General features: G+C 48.3%; 1 protein-coding gene and 1 non-coding gene across 3 annotated transcripts; both read right to left on the bottom strand.

The window, feature by feature from the left end:
* Positions 1–278: 278 nt before the first annotated feature.
* SNX5 (sorting nexin 5) lies at positions 279–18,655 on the bottom strand. 2 transcript variants are annotated; one of them, XM_058679311.1, is made up of 14 exons: positions 18,506–18,654; positions 18,193–18,275; positions 11,421–11,525; positions 10,854–10,964; positions 9,660–9,781; positions 8,626–8,749; positions 7,379–7,474; positions 6,326–6,431; positions 6,163–6,238; positions 5,453–5,492; positions 5,279–5,365; positions 3,939–4,098; positions 1,879–1,964; positions 279–1,016 (listed from the first exon to the last, which is right to left on the bottom strand). In XM_058679311.1, the coding sequence occupies exons 2-14, from the start codon at positions 18,241–18,243 to the stop codon at positions 966–968; spliced, it is 1,215 nt and encodes a 404-aa protein (XP_058535294.1). In that variant the 5' UTR covers positions 18,244–18,275; positions 18,506–18,654; the 3' UTR covers positions 279–965. The 2 variants fall into 2 exon arrangements, with proteins under 2 accessions (XP_058535294.1, XP_058535296.1); XM_058679313.1 differs by lacking the exon at positions 11,421–11,525 and having other exon boundaries at positions 18,506–18,655.
* LOC118760195 (small nucleolar RNA SNORD17) lies at positions 14,441–14,673 on the bottom strand. Its single transcript, XR_004996638.2, has one exon. It is a non-coding gene; the product is annotated as a small nucleolar RNA SNORD17 (small nucleolar RNA).
* Positions 18,656–18,708: the final 53 nt, after the last annotated feature.

Here is an 18,708-nt window from a genome sequence, read left to right as displayed (position 1 = left end):
CTGCTGCACATACCAGGCATGCGCAGAAACCAGGGCTAGTGGAGATTTCTGGGGGTCGCCCCAACTAGACTGCAATTCTCAGTGGAGTGCACTGGAGAAGACACGCCCCAGAGGAACTGACATCATGCAGAATCAAATCAGGAGTAATCATGGACAGGCAGACTCCCCCAGGTCGGCTCAGACAAGAACAGGGGCTCACTGGACACTGGGCCAACAAAGATCTTCAGCCGTCATTGCCTTCCTTGCTTTACAGTGCACAGAAACACCCCACACAGGAACACAGTCTCTTACATATGCTTTATTGAAGACCCAGCCCACCCATGCCCCCAGCATGGCAGGCAGGGAGCTCCCATCTCCTTGTAGCCACATTTGCCGCTGTGCATACCCGAGGACACATCTCCCCTTAGGTATTTCAAATCTCAACTACAAAAACAGAGCTGCAAAGGGCATACAAAGATTTATCCGAGATTTATCTGACCACTGTTCTAGTACAAACACTCTGGGTGACTAAAGAATCATGAGGGACAGAGAATAATGTAGTAAAACCATGGAATGTCTGTTACCTACTTGTGTAATGGCGCCTTGCTGACTAGATTGGTGTGTGAGGACCCGAGCACGTGGGCCTGAAGAACACGTGCCGGTGATTGCCTGCGTTTGTTTCCAGAAGGCACATGTCTCCTACACCCTCTTGTAACAAAAGACAAAACTACAGAAGAATCCAGTACTTAGACCTACCCACTTTGAGGTATTGATGCATAAGAAGAGATTAGTTATGTCCCAATAGCATGCAATAGAAATATCTTAAACCAACATGGTTAAGTGTTAAGATTTTAAGAAATCAAAAATATTTCACATAATTTTTTTTTAACTAAAGTCAAGGTTAATAAATCTTTCATGGTAATGATTAAGTGCAAGTGATGCTGGTTTTCTTCACATTCATTTTCTTCCTTCAAAGGAAGGGGAGATCAGTTGTTCTTGAACAAGTCTATGCAGCTCTGCAAGAGGGAGACGTTGTTCTGGAAAACACCAAAAAGCCAGTCTTCAGCCTTGCTGAGCAGTGACACAAACCCAGACACAGCTTCACCCACAAGGCTCAGCACCAGCAAAGTTCCTTCATTAATTACTAGTGAAGTTCCAATGCTAGAGCCACAGCAGCTGGAAGTCCCCATTAACAGGCTCCAGCACCTCTGACGCTAACATCAACTAGCAGACACAATCAAGCCAATTCTGCTTACTCTCATTCCTTAAATTTCAAATGCAACAGAAGTTCTATGAAGTTGATGGCCTTGGAAAAGCTAGATTAAAAGCTCCAAGTTAGCTGCTGGTGGGGCTGGCATCACATGGCAGCGTGTTAAGCTGTTGCCTGTGACCCAGACATCCATCTGAGTGCCGGTGATTGAGTTCTGGCTGTTCCTTTTGCTCCAGCTCCCCAATGAGCCTGGGAAACCACGGACGATGGCTCAAGCACCATCTTGCCCTGCCAACCAAGCGGGAGACGCAGGGATGAACCCCTGGAGCTAAAGGTCTATCTGCCCCCAAGGAGAACCACCGCAGCACAGCAGTGCAGGAAGCCCAGAGCAGCAGCGCTCTCCATCTGTATGCTGAATGAAGTCAGACACACAATGCACAAAACCCGTCTCACTCTCTAGACCAAATGGAGTATCACAAGACACTCCGTAAACTAGAAAGCAGCTGCTTCCGTCTCCAGGGGCTCAACGCTGAGACCCCCCCCACAGGCCTCGGTAGTGGCTGCCTGGAGGCTGGGAGGGCAGTCAGGCAGCTCCAGGATGCAATTCTATAGGGAATGCTGGGTGGTAAACTGGAAAACAACTTTTTAAAACCCTAAAAAAAGCTACCAACTTGAAAGAAATCACTTACCCTGGCATGCTTTATTTCCAGTTCAGACATTTCAATTAGATTCTTTCTAAATGCGGCCACTCTCTTCCGCTTGAAATTTACCAGTTCTACAGGAAGGAGAGGTAAGAGGTAAAGTTTACAAAGCCAAGCAGAGTTACTAACCCCTACACTGTTTTATCTCTGCAAGAAGCAGCATGGAGCAGGGAGATCTGTGAAAAGGCATCTGGCATGCCTTTCAGTGGAGACAAGCACCCAGTCACACAAAGGTTGAGCTAGCGGGCGAAGACCCCTCAGAGGCCCTTGTGACAGTCTCAGCTGTGTGGAGGTGGTGGACAACCAGGCTAATGTCACTGACAGCTTTAAAAACAGTGAAAGCTCAACTCAGGCTAGGTGGAAATCGACAATGAGCCCATGAAAAACAATAGCACTGCCCACTACAGAAATGCAAATTAAACCCACCTTACCCTATACCAGAGGAAAGGCAGGTGTGATTAAGGATGTGAAACTGAACCCAGGGAAGGAACCCTTGCCACTGATGCTAGAATACAGTAATTGCAGACATTGTAGAAAATATAAACATTAAAAACAGTTAATGGGCTGGTGCAGTGGTGTAGTAAACAAACCCTTCCCCTGCAGTGCCAGCAAAACCAGAGTGCCAGTTTGAATGCCAGCGGAGGAGCATCATGGTCAAGTCCTTAGGACCCTGCACCAAGATGGGAGACCCCAGAGAAGCTCCTGGCTTGGGATCAGCCCAGATCTGGCTGTTGTGGCCATTAGGAGTGAAACAGCATACATTAGATATCTCTCCTTTCTGATCGTCTTCAAATTAAAAGAAGGGCACACACCCAGCTAGTAAGTGGTCTAAGGAGTTCACAGAAAACAGAACTGAAACTTTATTTTGGTCCAAAGTCAGTTCCTTCTTAGTATTTTTCCATGAACTTTTGCAGAGCTCGTAATCCGTCCAAAGGAAATACCATCACTATAATCACCATGCAGAAGGGCCATCTGCACTCCTTTTAGCAGCAGCATTTTCCAGCTGGTGCTGAAGTCTCAGCAGACCGCCTCTGCCCTAGAACTGCATTAAAGGTAACTGAGGCAAGCGTGAGTGAGATGCAGCATTTCTGATGCAGGTTCCCCTCCTGACCACACCTTCTTGGTAATGGCTCACTCCCTGCCAGACAGACTGCACTGCCAGCTCGGCCTAGTCCAGCCACAGCTGTTGCATGCACTTGGGGAGACCCCTTTCTCTGACACCAACCATTTGTCTGTCTCCTGTGACACTTGCCCTCACCACCATACTGCGTCAATTCAACTACAGATAGATCCTAGAATAACCTTCCAATCTCTATCTTGTATGAAATAGAATGTTTTTATCACACTCTGATAGTAATTAACTGTACTATCAGACTTACTTAACAGCTTAGGATTTTTCACTTCAATGGCTTTCAATCGTGCATTTCATAAATGTAAAGAAGCAGTCCAAGATGAAGGGTGTTAAGAATGGAGACATTGATGGGCCTCCTCAGTGGGCTACAGGGAGCAGTGGACAGCATATCCAGGTGCAAATGAAGAATACGGCAGTACACTGGAACCTGAAGAGGACACCTGGTACCGTAACAGATAACGGAGGACTGAACAAATTGATCAACTGCCCTAGCCAAGATCAGCAGTAATTCAGAACTGTCGAACTATCAAAACCTCTTGAGCAGGACCCTCGGAGCATGCCCCACAGCAGGGACCCTGGGGTGGCATCGGGTGGCTGTCTTCCATCCTACGGTACTGAGGTGGCTGGGAGCTGGGTGTGGCTTCTCTCCTTACTCCCCTCCCCATCTATATATAGGAAGAAACAAGAGAACGTGGAAACAATGGTGTCACCCACCTTCCTGTAGCCCTTGACCCTTTGCACCCTATTCAAGTATGTGAAAAATCATGAAAAATGGAAATGATGAGTGTGTGAGGACACATCCCACAGCCATCCCATGTCGAGGTTTATCTGAAAGGCAGAGGGTAAAAGCACCCTTCCACCTTGTGTAACACTGTGTGTGAAGTTACACAAGCACACAGGAACACCCTGGACCAACCTTCTTTCGCAGACTCAGACAGCTGTTCAAACTTCTGGCAGCATTCCTGCTGATGTGCCTCAGCCAACTTAACGTCCTTGCTTTTCAAGCGGGCTTTGTCCAGGGCCTTGTTGGAGTTCTCATAGTCAATGAGGGCTTTGGTTCGCCTATACAAGAGGTCCTGAGCAGAAAATCCAACAGGACATCAGGTCTCCAAATAAAAAACAGAGCAAAATAACACAGCTAATTGACGACAATCCAGCAGCCATGAAGCCACACTACTAGAAACACTTGAAGGCAAGAATTAGCTACACCTTTCCCCTCAGTTCTTCCTTTTTTTTTTTTTTAAAGATTTATTTTTTATTTTTATTACAAAGTCAGATATACTGAGAGGAGGAGAGATAGAGAGGAAGTGGAGCTGCCAGGATTAGAACCAGCGGCCATATGGGATCAAGGCGAGGACCTTAGCCACTAGGCCACGCTGCCAAGCCCTCCCCTCAGCTCTTTAAAGTTTATTTTAATCTTAAAGGCAGAGACCACAAATGACCACAATTATCACAGTAGTTGATCCTGAGCCAGGAGCCTTCCTTGGGTCTCATATATACATACCCTGCTTCTTTCCCATACAACTAGGGAGCTGAATCCAAAGCAGAAAAGCTACTTTGGGATTAAACTGGTGCCCATTTTGGATGTTCACACTGCATTTGGAGTATTAATTTGCAACACCACCGTGCTGGCTGGCTCCTCACCCACCCAGCAACTACTGCTTGCCACCTGCTAAGCCTAGCTCATCCACCACACATGGCACTCCTGGCCCCTCTTCTCACGTCTTTAAAATCTCAAGGATTACTGCTTGCTTAAGTCGTGGTTTCCCCACTTGAGCAAGAACCTCGGAGCATGCCCTACATCCAGGACCTGGGGAGGGTGGGAAATTGGGTGGGCCTTCTCCCTTAATACCCTCTTTAAACATGAAGGAAACAATATGGAAATAATAGTCTTACCCACTTCCCTATAGCCCTTGAACCTTTTTACCATAATTAACTATGTAAAGATTGTCAAAAATATATATATATCAAAAGTCGTGGTTTCCCAAATAACACCCTTATACCATTCGAGGGCTGCCAACACTGCAGTTCTGCCTCATGAACAGCCTTGCTTCACCCAAACACCGGCAATTCCAAAAATTAGCCTTTTTCTGCACTGCACACAGCCAAGAATATCACATCCCAAGAGGACTTGTCATCTACATAGACAAGTGTGGTAAAACTCTATCATGCCTCTGAGTGCAGACACTGCCATGTGACCACAGAGAAAGCTCCCTGGCATGGGCCGTGCCTGACCCGGAGCAGCACTGGTCGTACCTTTGCGGCCTCTATGTTGAGCATGTAGTACCGGAGGAGCTCTGTCAGCTTCAAGTCTTCATCAGATGACACTCGACCCTCTACTTTCTAGTTGAAAAAAAGAGTCACCATTCAAGGCACAATCTACAGATTGTATAAAATATACATTTTAAAGATCTAGACCAAAAGCCTTACCCTAAGTTTTTCAAAGAGTTCAGCAACCTTCAACAGGTACCTAAAAATATACACATGACTTTGGATTAAAGTCTCAAATCATCTACAAAATAGGACTGCATCAATACCATCAGGCACAGTAACTCGGAGCCTTAGCCCTTTGTATTTTAAGAGAACTGTCCAAGTAATACACTCTTTCAGTTGGCCCCAAATGGTGGAACAGCTCCAAAAACATGATAGCACCACCACACTGGGAGGCCTCGGTGACCCATTGCACCTCAACTGCAGCTCTCGCCCTATGTCCACCATGGCTCTCAAGCCACCAAGCTGCTGCTAACCAAAGTTGGGTCTAATGAGCAGTCAGTACCATGGCTCTGCCATTACCTCTGACATGCTGAATCACATGTAAGCCTGGTAATCAAACTATGCCAAAGAAACAGAGTACATTGTCATAGAAAGCGCAATTCCTGCACAGGAACCCAATCCACCAGAACCCAGAGATGGACATGTCCCGCTGCCAGGGCTTTGACCTCGGCCCTGGGTGTCCATGTGTTCACCCTCTCGGTCCCCTCAAATTACGTTAAAGGGTGTCCATATACAGAGGATGCGTGCTCAGACTGGAGACCATTCGTGATTATCAATAGGTATTCCAGATCAGAACTGAGCCTGGGCAATCATGTAGTCTCCTCTCCATCAGGGTGTACGAGGAAACGCTTTCCCAACAAACTTACTTTTTAATGACCGTGGGCTCTTCCAAAGCCAGGCTGTGCAAGCAGGCTGCAGTGTGGATATAGTCATCTGCCACATCTGCAGAAACAAGGACAGCCCGTTGCCACGGGTACAGCGAGGACCGCCAGCAAAGTGCTCAGTGGCTAACAGGGAACTACTACTCACTTTTATGAGATCTGGTCATTCTGTCAGCTTTCCCACAGGAATCCTTGATTCTATTGTAATAGTTAATGAGGAAGGTCTTCTCTTGCTCAAAGAAGTCATCTACCTCCTAAAAGGGGGAAAATTAAAGCAAGCAGAAACTAAGTTCTGGGAAACATTATAGCAAATAAGCTTATAAATAAACCCGTACAGACCCAAAAATTACCCCTCTGTAAGACAATACCCTTATGCCCCAGGCTGGAAGAAGGCAACACAGCTAGCGATTCTGAAGAGCACCCCAACATTCATTCAACTCACTCTACAATCCAGCTATTCCCCCAGGTAATTCTACCAAGTAGGTGGTATCTTGGGTCCCTGCACCTGTACAATCTATTATGTTTGAAATCTGGAAAGCATCATTGCCCATGGACAGGGATATCAATATCCTGCGATACATGGGCAATCCCAAATCACTTAAACTGCACCAAGAGCTCCCAAATCTCATCTCTGCCTACAGATTATCTGGGCCCCGTATTCAGAACCTGCAGTGACCAAGCTGGACAATGCACAGTGAGTTACAAGGAAGGAGGCAGGAGTGTGTGGCTCAGTGGTAAGATGGCTGTTGGGACACATGGGGTGGTTCCCACTGACCCCTGGGGGTTCTCAGGAGACCACAGTGAAAGTTCCAGTGGCTGGTATCTGCCACCCTTGTGATACCTGGATTGAACCCTGAAGTCCTGCCTTTGATCTAACCAGTCCCAGATACTACAGACATTTAGGGAGAAGACTGGTGGATGAAGCTCTCCACATTCTCATATTGCGCACGCATGCGCGCACACACAGAAATTCCTGCTTCCAGGCCCCCCATATTGTCTGCTGGACACCACAGCCTAGCACAAAAGCAGATCCTGTGAGGCTCCTCCAACAGCAGTTTGAGAAAATGAAGTAAGCAAGGATAAAAAGAAAAAAAAGATTACACTCTTTTAAGCTAATACTATTCGTGTCACAGAACCCAAGAGAATTAAAAGTCACCTCTTCACATAAAACACTTTTTTGGAACACATGAAAACCACTGACCTTAACTCCAGAAAACAGGACTTCATCAGCACTTTTCACCACACTTTTGAAAAAGCCACCAAACATCTCTTTGGTATTTTTCCGCCTGACACTTAGCTAAAAGAAAAAAAACCAAAAAAACACTTAATAATACACATTTCTCTAGATTCTCAGAATATCAGTACAAGCAATACCCCCCTTTTTTTTTTTTAAAGATTTATTCATTTTATTACAGCCAGATATACAGAGAGGAGGAGAGACAGAGAGGAAGATCTTCTGTCCGATGATTCACTCCCCAAGTGAGCCGCAACTGGTTGATGCGTGCCGATCCAAAGCCGGGAACCTGGAACCTCTTCTGGGTCTCCCACGCGGGTGCAGGGTCCCAATGCATTGGGCCTCCTCAACTGCTTTCCCAGGCCACAAGCAGGGAGCTGGATGGGAAGTGGAGCTTCCGGGATTAGAACCGGTAACCACATGGCATCCCGGTGTGTTCAAGATGAGGTCCTTAACCATTATGCTATTGCCTCGGGCCCTTCTCCAAAGATTTTAAGAGCCACATGACCTCGGCTTAGGCAGTTTTTCGCAATCTCTGAGGTGACCTTTTGGAAATGATAGCCTGTCAGCTTTAGCTGTGTATTTGATATTTTACACTTGGTTAAGACAGAATTAAAGACACTTTATACATGTGTCCATACAAGAGGTATTGCTTGGGCCCGGCGGCATGGCCTAGCCTGGGAAAGCAGTGGAGTCTTGGGACTCTGCATCCACATGGGAGACCTGGAAAGAAGTTCCCGACTCCTGGCTTCAGATCAGTGCAGCACTGGCCGTTGCTGCCACCTGGGGAGCGACTCATCAGATGGAAGGTCTTCTGTCTCACCTCCTCTCTGTACATCTGCCTTTCCAATAAAGATATTTTTTAAAAAAATAAAGATTAAAAAAAAAAATCTTTGGGAGAACTGCATCAGGTAATTGTATAGTTGGGATGTGTGTGTCCTATTTACACCATTTCTAATTAAAGGCATGGCTCCAGGAAAAATAGTGTGAATTAGACACTCCTTTCTCCACACACTAGGAGCAGAAAACCAATGTACGTTCCCTCTGACATTACCAAACTTAACTGGGCAAAGCGGAGTGCAAACTAATTGGGAAGGAGAACAGTGACATATAATGGATAAGGCATTTCTGTTGTGTTGAAAAGAAGTGTTATCTTTAAAGTACAGTTTTAACATTTTTAACCGGATCATGTAAATGGAATGAAAAGGCCTTACATCCTGATCATATTCCAGGAAAACATGAAAGTTGCGATCTTTACTGAGCACAGGATGAGAAGAAAGCCGTTGGAGAAAGACTTCGTGAGAGGACACAGTCTTCTTAAAGACAGCGAGATACTCACTGAAAAGAGATGTGCACACAGCTTTCAGTCGGCATGGCGGGGCTGTCGGGTGGAATTACCATTAAGTAAAGACTACAGCGCTGTGGGTAGCTTGGTATCTAGTCAGGTATCAGGTAACTGCACTGTGTGAAAGCAGAGCTGCAGCTGCCCGTAGCAGATCAAGGCTGCTACACGGTGGTCTCGGAACATTAGTCACGCACAGCACAAATCCAACAGCCGGGAAGTGACAGAAGCACTGTACTTCAGCATCCCATTGGTAGGAACTGGCTCTGCTGGCTCACGCTGAGCCTGCAAGTGTGTGTGGAATGATTCTGCAGGAGGGTGTGAGCACCTCCCCCGGTAACACAGCCAAGGCCTGCAGAGGGACTCCAGCCCAACTGACTCATCGGGAAAGATGGGGAGATGAGTCAAGAAGCCCAAGGATCTTCTTAGAAAATTACTACTGTGAACCATGCTGTGCCTAGCCCTTTCAGATCTTATGTTATATGGTTTGAAATCACATTTGGCTTGTTTTAAAGACGGATCTAAGTAGTAGTTCAAGAACTCAACTGACACAGAAGCAAGCAGAATTGCTGCTCTGGCCCCGGGCCTCCTTAAAGCAGCCCTGTGGTTATCCAAACACTCCTGATAGCACTCAGTGTAGCCCAGCTCGCTCTTCCAGCACCCCAACTACACCAGTGGCAGCCTGAAAAATTCCTTAGCAAACTTTCTTCCTCCTCCAACCACCCCCCCCCCGCCCGAGATGACACTGTTTCAAGGTACTTTCTAGGAAAGGAAGTACACATCCAGCCTCCCCTGAGCCACAGCCTCCCAACGAAAGACTGCCCCTGGGCTGTAGACCCTGCAGCACAGCCAAGGGCTAAGCTCAGAACACAGCACCACTTCACCACTTCGGGAAAACCTACTTACGCCTCTAGTTCTTGCTTCATTTTAGCAAATTCTTCTTTGGTCATAGACCCTTCACCCTCTCCTAGCTTTTGCATCTTCTCTCGCGGTCCATCAAAGTCTGGTTTGGTGGGTGCAGGTGGGATCTATAGTAGAGACAGGAAACACATCAACACCCTGTCAGCAGGTACACAAAGCAGCCAGCACCCAAAGCCACTCCTGCCTCTCTTTACCCATTCCTTCTGGCCATTGAAAAGGCAGTGTGGTGTCCTCCCCATAGCCAGGCACTCACTCGGACCCACTGTGTGTTCACTTTACCCATCAAGAGGTTTCTCTAATTCTAAAGGACTATCAAAATAGTCTAGTGTGCAATGAAAAACATTCAGAAATACAAGCTTCAGTGTAGTATAGTTACTAAAAAGTCATTGGGGTAGATGATTCGGTGTGCATTAAGACACATTTAAATTTCACTGAAAGCCTTCGTCCTACGCCAAGAACTCTCAAAAGTCTCCCTTACCACTGAAGAACTTCTGGCAAGCCTCATCCTTATCACCACAAAGAGACCAACACAGCAGCCTAGTGGCTAAAATCCTTGCCTTGCATGTGCCAGGATCCCATATGGGCATTTGTTTATGTCTTAGAAGCTCCACTTCCCCTGCAGCTCCCTGTTGGTGGCCTGGGAAAGCAGTGGAGGATGACGACCCAAAGCCTTTGACCCTGAAAGAAGCTCCTGGCTTCAGATCAGCCCAGCTCTGGCTGTTGGGGCCACTTGGGGAGTGAACCAGCAGACAGAAGATCTTCCTGTCTGTATATCTGCATTTCCAGTAAAATAAAACCTTTAAAAAACAAATTAAAAGAGTCCCTGGGTTCAAGTCCTGGCCCTGGCTCCTGGTCCCAACTGCCTGCTAATGAAGACACTGGGAGGCAGTGACAACGGTCCAGGATTTATTCATGCTGCCACCAATGCCATCAGCACTCGCCTTGCTGCGAGGGCTCCTGGCCTCAGTCCAGTCACAAGCCAGAGAGGAACAGGTCAAGACGTCAGGTGTTCCTCTTCTGGTGCTTGTACACACAGCAAGCACACACAGCTGCTGCACAGCTCTTTAGCCCAGGCGCACTTTGCCAGTGAAGAACTAGCCAGTACCCTAGTGAGCAGATACTTTCAGCAAACCACTAAAACGAAACTCGCTGTTCTCTCATCTTCTAGAAGACACTCACAATAAGCCCCGCGTACTCTGCTGTCTCACTAAGTGTGTCATGAAGCCACACAAAATCTTCGTGCTGTCTTGTAACGGAAAACTCCGGGCTCTGAAACGTTGGCAGTGTGGTCTGCAAAGAAAGTGAGAGGAATAATTAAGTCACTGCTAAGGCTCAACCTCACTTCTACCACATTTTTTCTAAGGCCTGCAGTGAATGCTCAAACACGCAAGAATCAACCAGCACAGTGTCTGCTTCGTTTATTTGCAGCTCAAAGCAGGTAAAGAATCACGTTGCCTGTCTTCACATCACCTGCTTGACAAGTGAGGTGTGGCCAGATCAGAGAGGCAGTAGCAGTGTGGGAGACAACCTTCCAAACTTCAAGTATGTCAAGATGGACACTTTCCTTAGATTCAAACAAAAACCAGACCAGGGCTATAGGGAGGGGCTCGGCGTCCCTCAGCCTGATGGGCTCCCGCAGGAGTGGAGCCCAGGGCACCCAGGCAGTGTCCTGAATGCCAGGGCTGCTTGCAGCACGAGGATCCAACGCTTACTTCCAGTACAGCCAGGAAGGCCCCCGCCACTCACCTTGGTGTGCACTGTGAATTTGACCTTATCTCTCTCGCTGAGCGCATCAGGTATGTCAATCTGAAGGGAGGGGTCCACATTCAGGTCCACAGACACTGATCGCAGCTGAAACAGTTTGTGAGCGTTAGTGACCAATGTCTCAGCCCCTTCAAAAACAGGAAACTATTTAAAAGTGGTCTCTACACAAACCATTTACAAAGACATCTCTATTTGAAATTGAGGGGAAACCTGCTCTTCACATGCCAATTAAGGGCAAAGGAACCATCTGTCATGAAGACTGTCTATCACACCCTTTATACAGTTGTGTTGTCAGAGTGGCTGGCCACCCACATGGTGTGTTAGGCTGCTGGAATTCCCACCTCCAAGGCATCAGGGACAGCCACAGACAAGAGTTTAAGGGTCTGACTCTTGACACTCAATGGGAGATCTGGATGCAGCCCCTAGATTCTGGCTGTATTCTCACTGAACTAACCATCACAGACTTCGAGACTGAATCAGCTGGTGAAGATCTGCCTCTTTAAAAAATTATGGACTGGAGGGTAAGAGGCATTAACTAAATCCTACTAATAACCGAGCAAGGTGAGACTGGCAGAGAGCAGTCACCTGCTGTGGCATGTGTGTGCAGATCTAAGGGAGGACTCCAGTCAACTTGGGGACTGTTCCAGACAACTGAAGAGCTGGACAAGAGGTCGACTTCCAACACTAACCAAGACAGAACCACACCGTGGCTACAGATGACCAGTGACAGCAACCGTCTTGGACACAAGTCAATGGTTCTGGACCCAGTGTTATGGCTCAGTGGCCTAATCCTTGCATTGCATGTGCCTGGATCCCATACAGGCACCAGTTTGCATCCCAGCTGCTCCGCTTCCCATCCAGCTCACTGCTTGTGGCCTGGAAAAACAGTCAAGGACAGCCCAAAGCCTTGGGACCCTGCACCTGTGTGGGAGACCAGAAAAAGCCCCAGAACTCTGGCTGTTGTGACCACTTGGGAAGTGAACCAGAGAGAGATATTTGTCTCTCCTTCTCTCTGTAAATCTGCCTTTCCAGAAAGAATAAATCTTTAAGAAAAAAAAAAAAGATCTTGTGATCTAGAAAACTCCATTTTTCCAGTTTTAATGGGCAATTAAGGAAAGTGGTTAGAACAGTTTAAATTTTAAACACAAGGTAGTGTTGAAATGAAATTGGATTACTGAACAATCTTTCTCTCTGAATTCCTTTTTTTTTTTTCACAATAAAGCAGAAAACACATTAATCTAAAACGAATTTTCTTTCTTCAGTTAAACGCTGTGAACAATGGCCTTCCTCAAGGAAACCTCCAAGTTCTAATTAAGGTCTGCTATTAGTAAAACCACAGGATCCTTAGTGCCTATATAGGAATATACTTCACACTTCAACTTTGCAGTAGCTCCTACAGAACCTCTGCTGTTCGTCTTAATTTTCCCAAGTCTATGTATGACCTGCAGACATCAAACCTCAAGGTTGGGCCCAGCGGTTAAAGTCCTCGCTGGTTCTAATCCTGGCAGCTCCACTTCCCATCCAGCTCCCTGCTTGTGGCCTGGGAAAGCAGCTGAAGACAGCCCAACGCCCTGGGACCCTGCGCCCGCATGGGGGAGGTTCCTGGCTCCTGGCTTCGGATTGGCGCAGCACCAGCCATTGTGGTAACTTGGGGAGTGAATCATTGGACAGAAGATCTTTCTGTCTCTTCTCCTCTCTGTATGTCTGACTTTGCAATAAAAATAATAATAATAAAATCTTAAAAAAAAAAAAAAAAGCCTCAAGGTCAGGGCCCCGTATTTCAGGTACAAGCTTCCTTCTGCTAAGCTACCCCTGGGCAAACCCTTCAAAACTACCAGGATATAAACCAAAGTGAATCCAACAACTGCCACTTCCCCAACTTTTTAAAAAAAGGTGTGGCTGGGGTGGGGGTGTCCTGGGACAGGCCCCCTCAGGAAAGAAATGAGCCCAGTCTAAGAGTAGCGCTGAAGGCTTGTGGATGGAGACAGGGTAGCCCTCAGGGTTTCCCCAGAACTCAGCAATTCCATTTTTTCAAGTCACATGCCCTGGCTGACACTTTATTACAAGCTTAGCAAAGTTGCTGAGCCAGCACAAACTCCACATGAGCTACTTTTTAGATTGAGGTTGAAAAGACACAAAATGCAAGTGTTACACTGCTGCCCATTTCTCCATCTGCTCAACAGCTGGGGCACCCAGCTCATTGCAGGGCTCAGAGCTGCTGAGGAATCTGTCTCCAAGACACCCCTGATCCCTGAAAAATCTGAATGGCAGGCTAGTCTGACAGTCATTAATCTAGCCAGCCACAGACAACATAGAATGCTAGACCACTGTTTCAGTTTGAATATTATAGGGAAAACGCTATGGGATAGAAAGATACCTTTGATTTTCTAGTTCCCACTGCCAAAGCAAGAGAAAGGTAGCACAGTTACATTCCAGCTTTCCCTTCAAAATGCTACTCTGCAGATTTTGCTGTTACTCTTCATTTCACTGTCTAGGGAGCCAGGGCCAGGGCCAATCACCCAAAAACAATCCATCCACCAGCCGGAGCAGAGGCCTGCCTCCTGGGTCAGGACCACCCTGGCAGAGTCCACTTCAGCAGGAAATCAATCATTCACACCTTGTCTGGTGCTCAATGAGCAGGACACAAACTCAGACACTCCAATTCAAGCTCTGCATGTCAAAATCCACAAGACAGCACTTAGCAAGCACACTACTGTGTCAGTATCATCACAAGGAGTGTTACTATGCCCTTCTCTCAAACCCTGCCTGCTGCCTAATCTTTCACACTAAATGGCTAATGAACCTGTATCCTCTCCCAGCTTTCTTTTGCAGCCCTATTACATGAAAACCACACTAACTACAAGACACTGCCTTACTGGTCACCCTGCAATGTACTTTAGTTCTCAAAGACTTTAAAAAAGGACTTCCAGGACTACCAACATAGGTAACAGCAATGAACACTACTTGAACATAAGCCTAATTAGCTAGACAGGCTGCAACCAGTGATCAGATCTTACCACTCATCTCGGTGAGATGGGCCCCGAGGGGCCTCACCCCTGCCACCACCAGCCATTCTCCCAGTAGCCCAGACCCCCCAGCAGCTGGCAGCAGAACACTGCAGGCTGCAGGGAGCCTGGAGGCCACGCAGCCCCGCGCTCCTAGAACAGGAACTGAGGTTTGGAAGAAGGTTGGTGCAGCGCACTCAGCGAATGGATAAACTGAATCATCATTTCACAAGGCTGCAAGCCCAGGTACTCACCAGCTAAATCTGAACATGGAACCATACATATCAACCCTAAGTAACCAAGTCACAACCAGGAATCCCATCTAGCAACTAAACAAACCAGTTCATTAAAGGCCTGGGTTACAACACAAGGGACTTTTCAAACTCCCCTCAACTCTCTCCCTTCAGCTCTCTGTGACCAGCAGGACACACTGTGCGGTCACTCACCTGTGAGGAAGAACACTCACTTCATCATCAACCCAAGATGAACAAAAGAACTCAAGCATGGCTCATGTAGGTAGGAACCGAAACCTCCCTGGCTGCCTCAGTTTGCAACGTGGAGAAGGCTGCTGGGTGTCTGGATTAAATGTGACCTCTCAATTCCAGATGTGAATATCCAGGAACTCGCTTGTGTCACCCACCAGCTCCCTGGCACCCCTGATGGGAGCTGCTGTGTTTTTGCTGCAACCTATGTTCTGAACAGTAACCTGGGAAGCATGCTTTTTTGGGCCCAGCTCTCTATGTTAACCAAAGCAGATACCTAGAGAAAAGTCACACCTTGGTCTCTGGATCAGAAAGCAGTGGCTGAAATAATCACATCAACTTGCAAAGGGGAAGCACTGACCCAAAGAGCCGATTTTCTCCTGGCCTCCTTCGGCAGCTTAAACTTCACTACACTATCTGTCCTTAAAAAGTCAGGGACAAAAAAAAAAAAAAAAAAAAAAAAAGTCAGGGACAGCCCAACAAACTGTCAGGTGAGAGGCCTCTGCACTGTGTCCTCCCTGGAGACCCGGTCCAGCACGCCTGGGAAGTCCACGTGCCTGAGCTTCCCCGATGAGACCCCAGCTCAGCCTCCACTATGCTGATCTGGACCCTCAGGTGTCAACGTCCAATGCTGGCCCCTCAACACAACACCATCTCTGCACCCCCTTCTGCAGCGGAAAAGCAAGTTCTACTGAAAACAGGAAACCACTCAAGCTTCAACGTTTCACTGATTTGAAAGGAAGAGTGACACACAAACACAATGTCTTCCATCCACTGGTTCACTCGCCAAATGGCTGCCTGTGGAGCCTGGCAGAGATAAGGCCAGGAGTTCATCTGGGTCTTCCCCCATGAGTGACAAAGAGCCATCACCTACTGCTTCCTGGCACAAGAACAGGAATGGACAGGAAGTAATGGTGGGACTCCATGCCACACACTTGGTTATGGAGATGCAGGCATCCCACGCTACAGTTTACCAGGCTGTGGCAACGCCTGCCCCAATTAAAGTCATTTTTTTTAAGCAAAAATGTACTGTTATGTTAAGGCACTGTGAAACAGGCAGTTAAGCGCCAACACAGGAGTGCCTGTGATCAAGCCCCACTTCCGCCTCCCATCCAGGCTTCCAATTAATACACCCTGGAAGGCAGCAGAGGATGGCATTGATGGTGTTAAGTACTGGGTCCCAGCTACTCACATGGGAAACCTAGGTAGCCTTCCTAGGACTGGCTGTGGCAGGTATTGGACAAAGTGTGGATACAAGGTAACTGTTACTTTGCCTTTCAGGTAAATTAGCTTCTAATACAACTACCAAAGAGGTGAGTAAATTTGCAGCAAACTGGCAAAGACTAGCCTTTGTAATGCAACTGGTACTATCACCTCACAACATCAGTTTAAACTGAAGATCTCAGACCCATCACAATGACTCAATTCACTAATCCTCCCCTTGCAAGGATTAGGATCCCACAAGGGCATGCATGGGTTCATGTCCTGGCCACTCTAACTTCCATCCAGCTCCCTGCTAGTGGCCTGGAGACTGTGGAGGATGGCCCAAGACTTTGGGACCAAGCAACTGGAAACGCGGAGTTCAAGGGCTCCTGATTTTGAATCAGATTGGCTCAGCTAAGCTGTGCTGGGGAGTGCACCAATGGCTGGAAAATCACTCTCCAACACTACAAGACACATGCAGGCCTGTGGACATTTCACTGCAGGGGGCAAGAGGTACTGCACAGGCAGGCCACTCCTCCTGCGTAACAGTCTACATCAGAGGACAATCTCCTACAAAAAGCCATCAGTGTCAAACTGATAAGGCAGCACTCACAAATGCAGCCCTCAAGATTCTGGCTGTGCACAAGCTACTGAAGCAGAACAGAAATGTAGCTAGCCTTCTAGACAGACTTCTGGAATTTAGAGTGCAGCAGGAAACTTCAGTCTGCAACAAATCCCATAGTGCTGCTCACAGCTAACAGTTGCTTTCATACCAGCAAACCACAGGACATTCCTCCCTCCCAGTTGGTAGAAAGTCTCCTAAGAAGTATTTTTTTCTTTTTATTTTAGATGTTTAAATAGTCGATCAGGGTGAAAAGTATCTAGGCTTAGGAAGAAGTGGGTATGATCATTGTTTCCAAGCTTTCTATTTCTAAAAAGTTTTAAAAACTCCTGGTGTGGTATCCTAGTGGCTAAAGTCCTCGCCTCCCAAGTAGGCACCGGTTCATTTCTGGGCTGTTCCACTTCCCTTCTCCTTGCGTGTGGCCTGAGAGAGCATTCGAGAACAGTCAAAATCAACTCCCGCTGTTGCAGCCACTTGGGTAGTGAACCACTGGATGAAAGATTTTTCTCTGTATGGCCTCCTCTCTGTAAATCTGGTTTTCCAATAAAAATAGATATATAGAAAAAAAAATTTAAACTATACCTGTAGGGCCCGGCTCAACTCCCAGCTGCCCTACTTCCATCCAGCTCCCCGCTAATGAGTCCAAGGAAAACAAGAGGCCACAGATGATACCAACACTGAAGCCGAATCCTGCAATCCACGGGGAGACGGTTCGAGGCCACCACGTCCCTTGCCCTAACTGCTCCTGCCTGGATCAGGGTAGTCAGAAACATGAACAAAGCCGGCTGCAGTCAGCCCACTTGTACTCCGAACACTTTCGGGAGAAAACCACATTTACAATGTGCTAGCTCAAAGACTCTTCCGTGCACAAAGCTCTTCTTCAATGGCGGACACGAGGACACGGCTGCTCAAACAGCACGGCCACTCCCTTCCAACCAAACTACCCCTTCAGAGAGCCCTTGGCACTCCCGCCAAGACACCCGCGGCCTGGGGACGACTGGCCTGGACGCACCAGATCTCAAATACAAAGCCCAGCTGCACTGAGCGTTCTGCGCTCCCACTGCAGGACGCACAAGCCCCGGGAAAGCGAACCTGGGGTTTGTAAAGCTGCAAGAAGCAGGCTTCGGCTACCTAACTTGATGGAATCTGCCAACGAGGTCGCTTCCCCACCCCGCCCCCATGGAGGGAGACTCCAAGCCCAACGGTGGTTCGTGCATTTCACGTTCCCTACCCGACCTCCCCCAAATCGAGGCACAGGTGATGACTTTGGCAGTTAAAACATTAATCAAAAAAATCTTAGCCTGCAGTAGATAACAGTAGGGACTGGCCCGGGGTCTCTGCCCTCCCTGGGGGGGCCAAAGGGTGTGCTCGAGGCTCGCGGGAGCCTTCCGCGTCCCGCAGGGCCCCCGAGAAAGAAGGCGGACCAGCGGGCGAGCCCTCACCTTGCTGCGGTCCTCGTCCTGCTGCTGCAGCAACTCGGGAACCGCGGCCATGACGACGCGGGCCTCGAGCAGGGGCCGCCAGGCTGTGCGAGGAAAGAAGAGGCTGGGCTGCCGCCGCCACCGCCGCGACCCCGCCTCCGCCGGCCTCCCGGGCCCGACGGCAGCGGAGGGAGGCCCTGCGGACTCCGCCACCATCCCAGCAGCCCCGGGAGCAGGTGCCAGGCGCGCCACGTGCTGCCCCCAGCGCGGCCTCCCCCGTCCCCGAGGACGTCCATCTTGAAGCCGGGCAAGGAAGAAGCAACGCGGGGCCTACCCTCGCTCCGCACTACGCCGGGAGACGGCCGACCACAGTACCGAGACGGGCAGGCGGAGCCGCAACGACAAGCTCCGAGAGAGGGGCGCCTCGAGAAAAGACCGCGCGCACTCGGGGCGGGCCAATTTATGACTCAGCCCGAGTCCAAGATGGCGGCGGGAGCTGGCGTCATCAAGATCTCGTGAGAGCCCAAGGGCGCGATT

Source organism: Ochotona princeps, chromosome 22 (genome assembly GCF_030435755.1).
Source record: "Ochotona princeps isolate mOchPri1 chromosome 22, mOchPri1.hap1, whole genome shotgun sequence".
Classification (NCBI taxonomy): domain Eukaryota; kingdom Metazoa; phylum Chordata; class Mammalia; order Lagomorpha; family Ochotonidae; genus Ochotona; species Ochotona princeps.
This window is presented reverse-complemented; position numbering and strand designations above follow the sequence as displayed.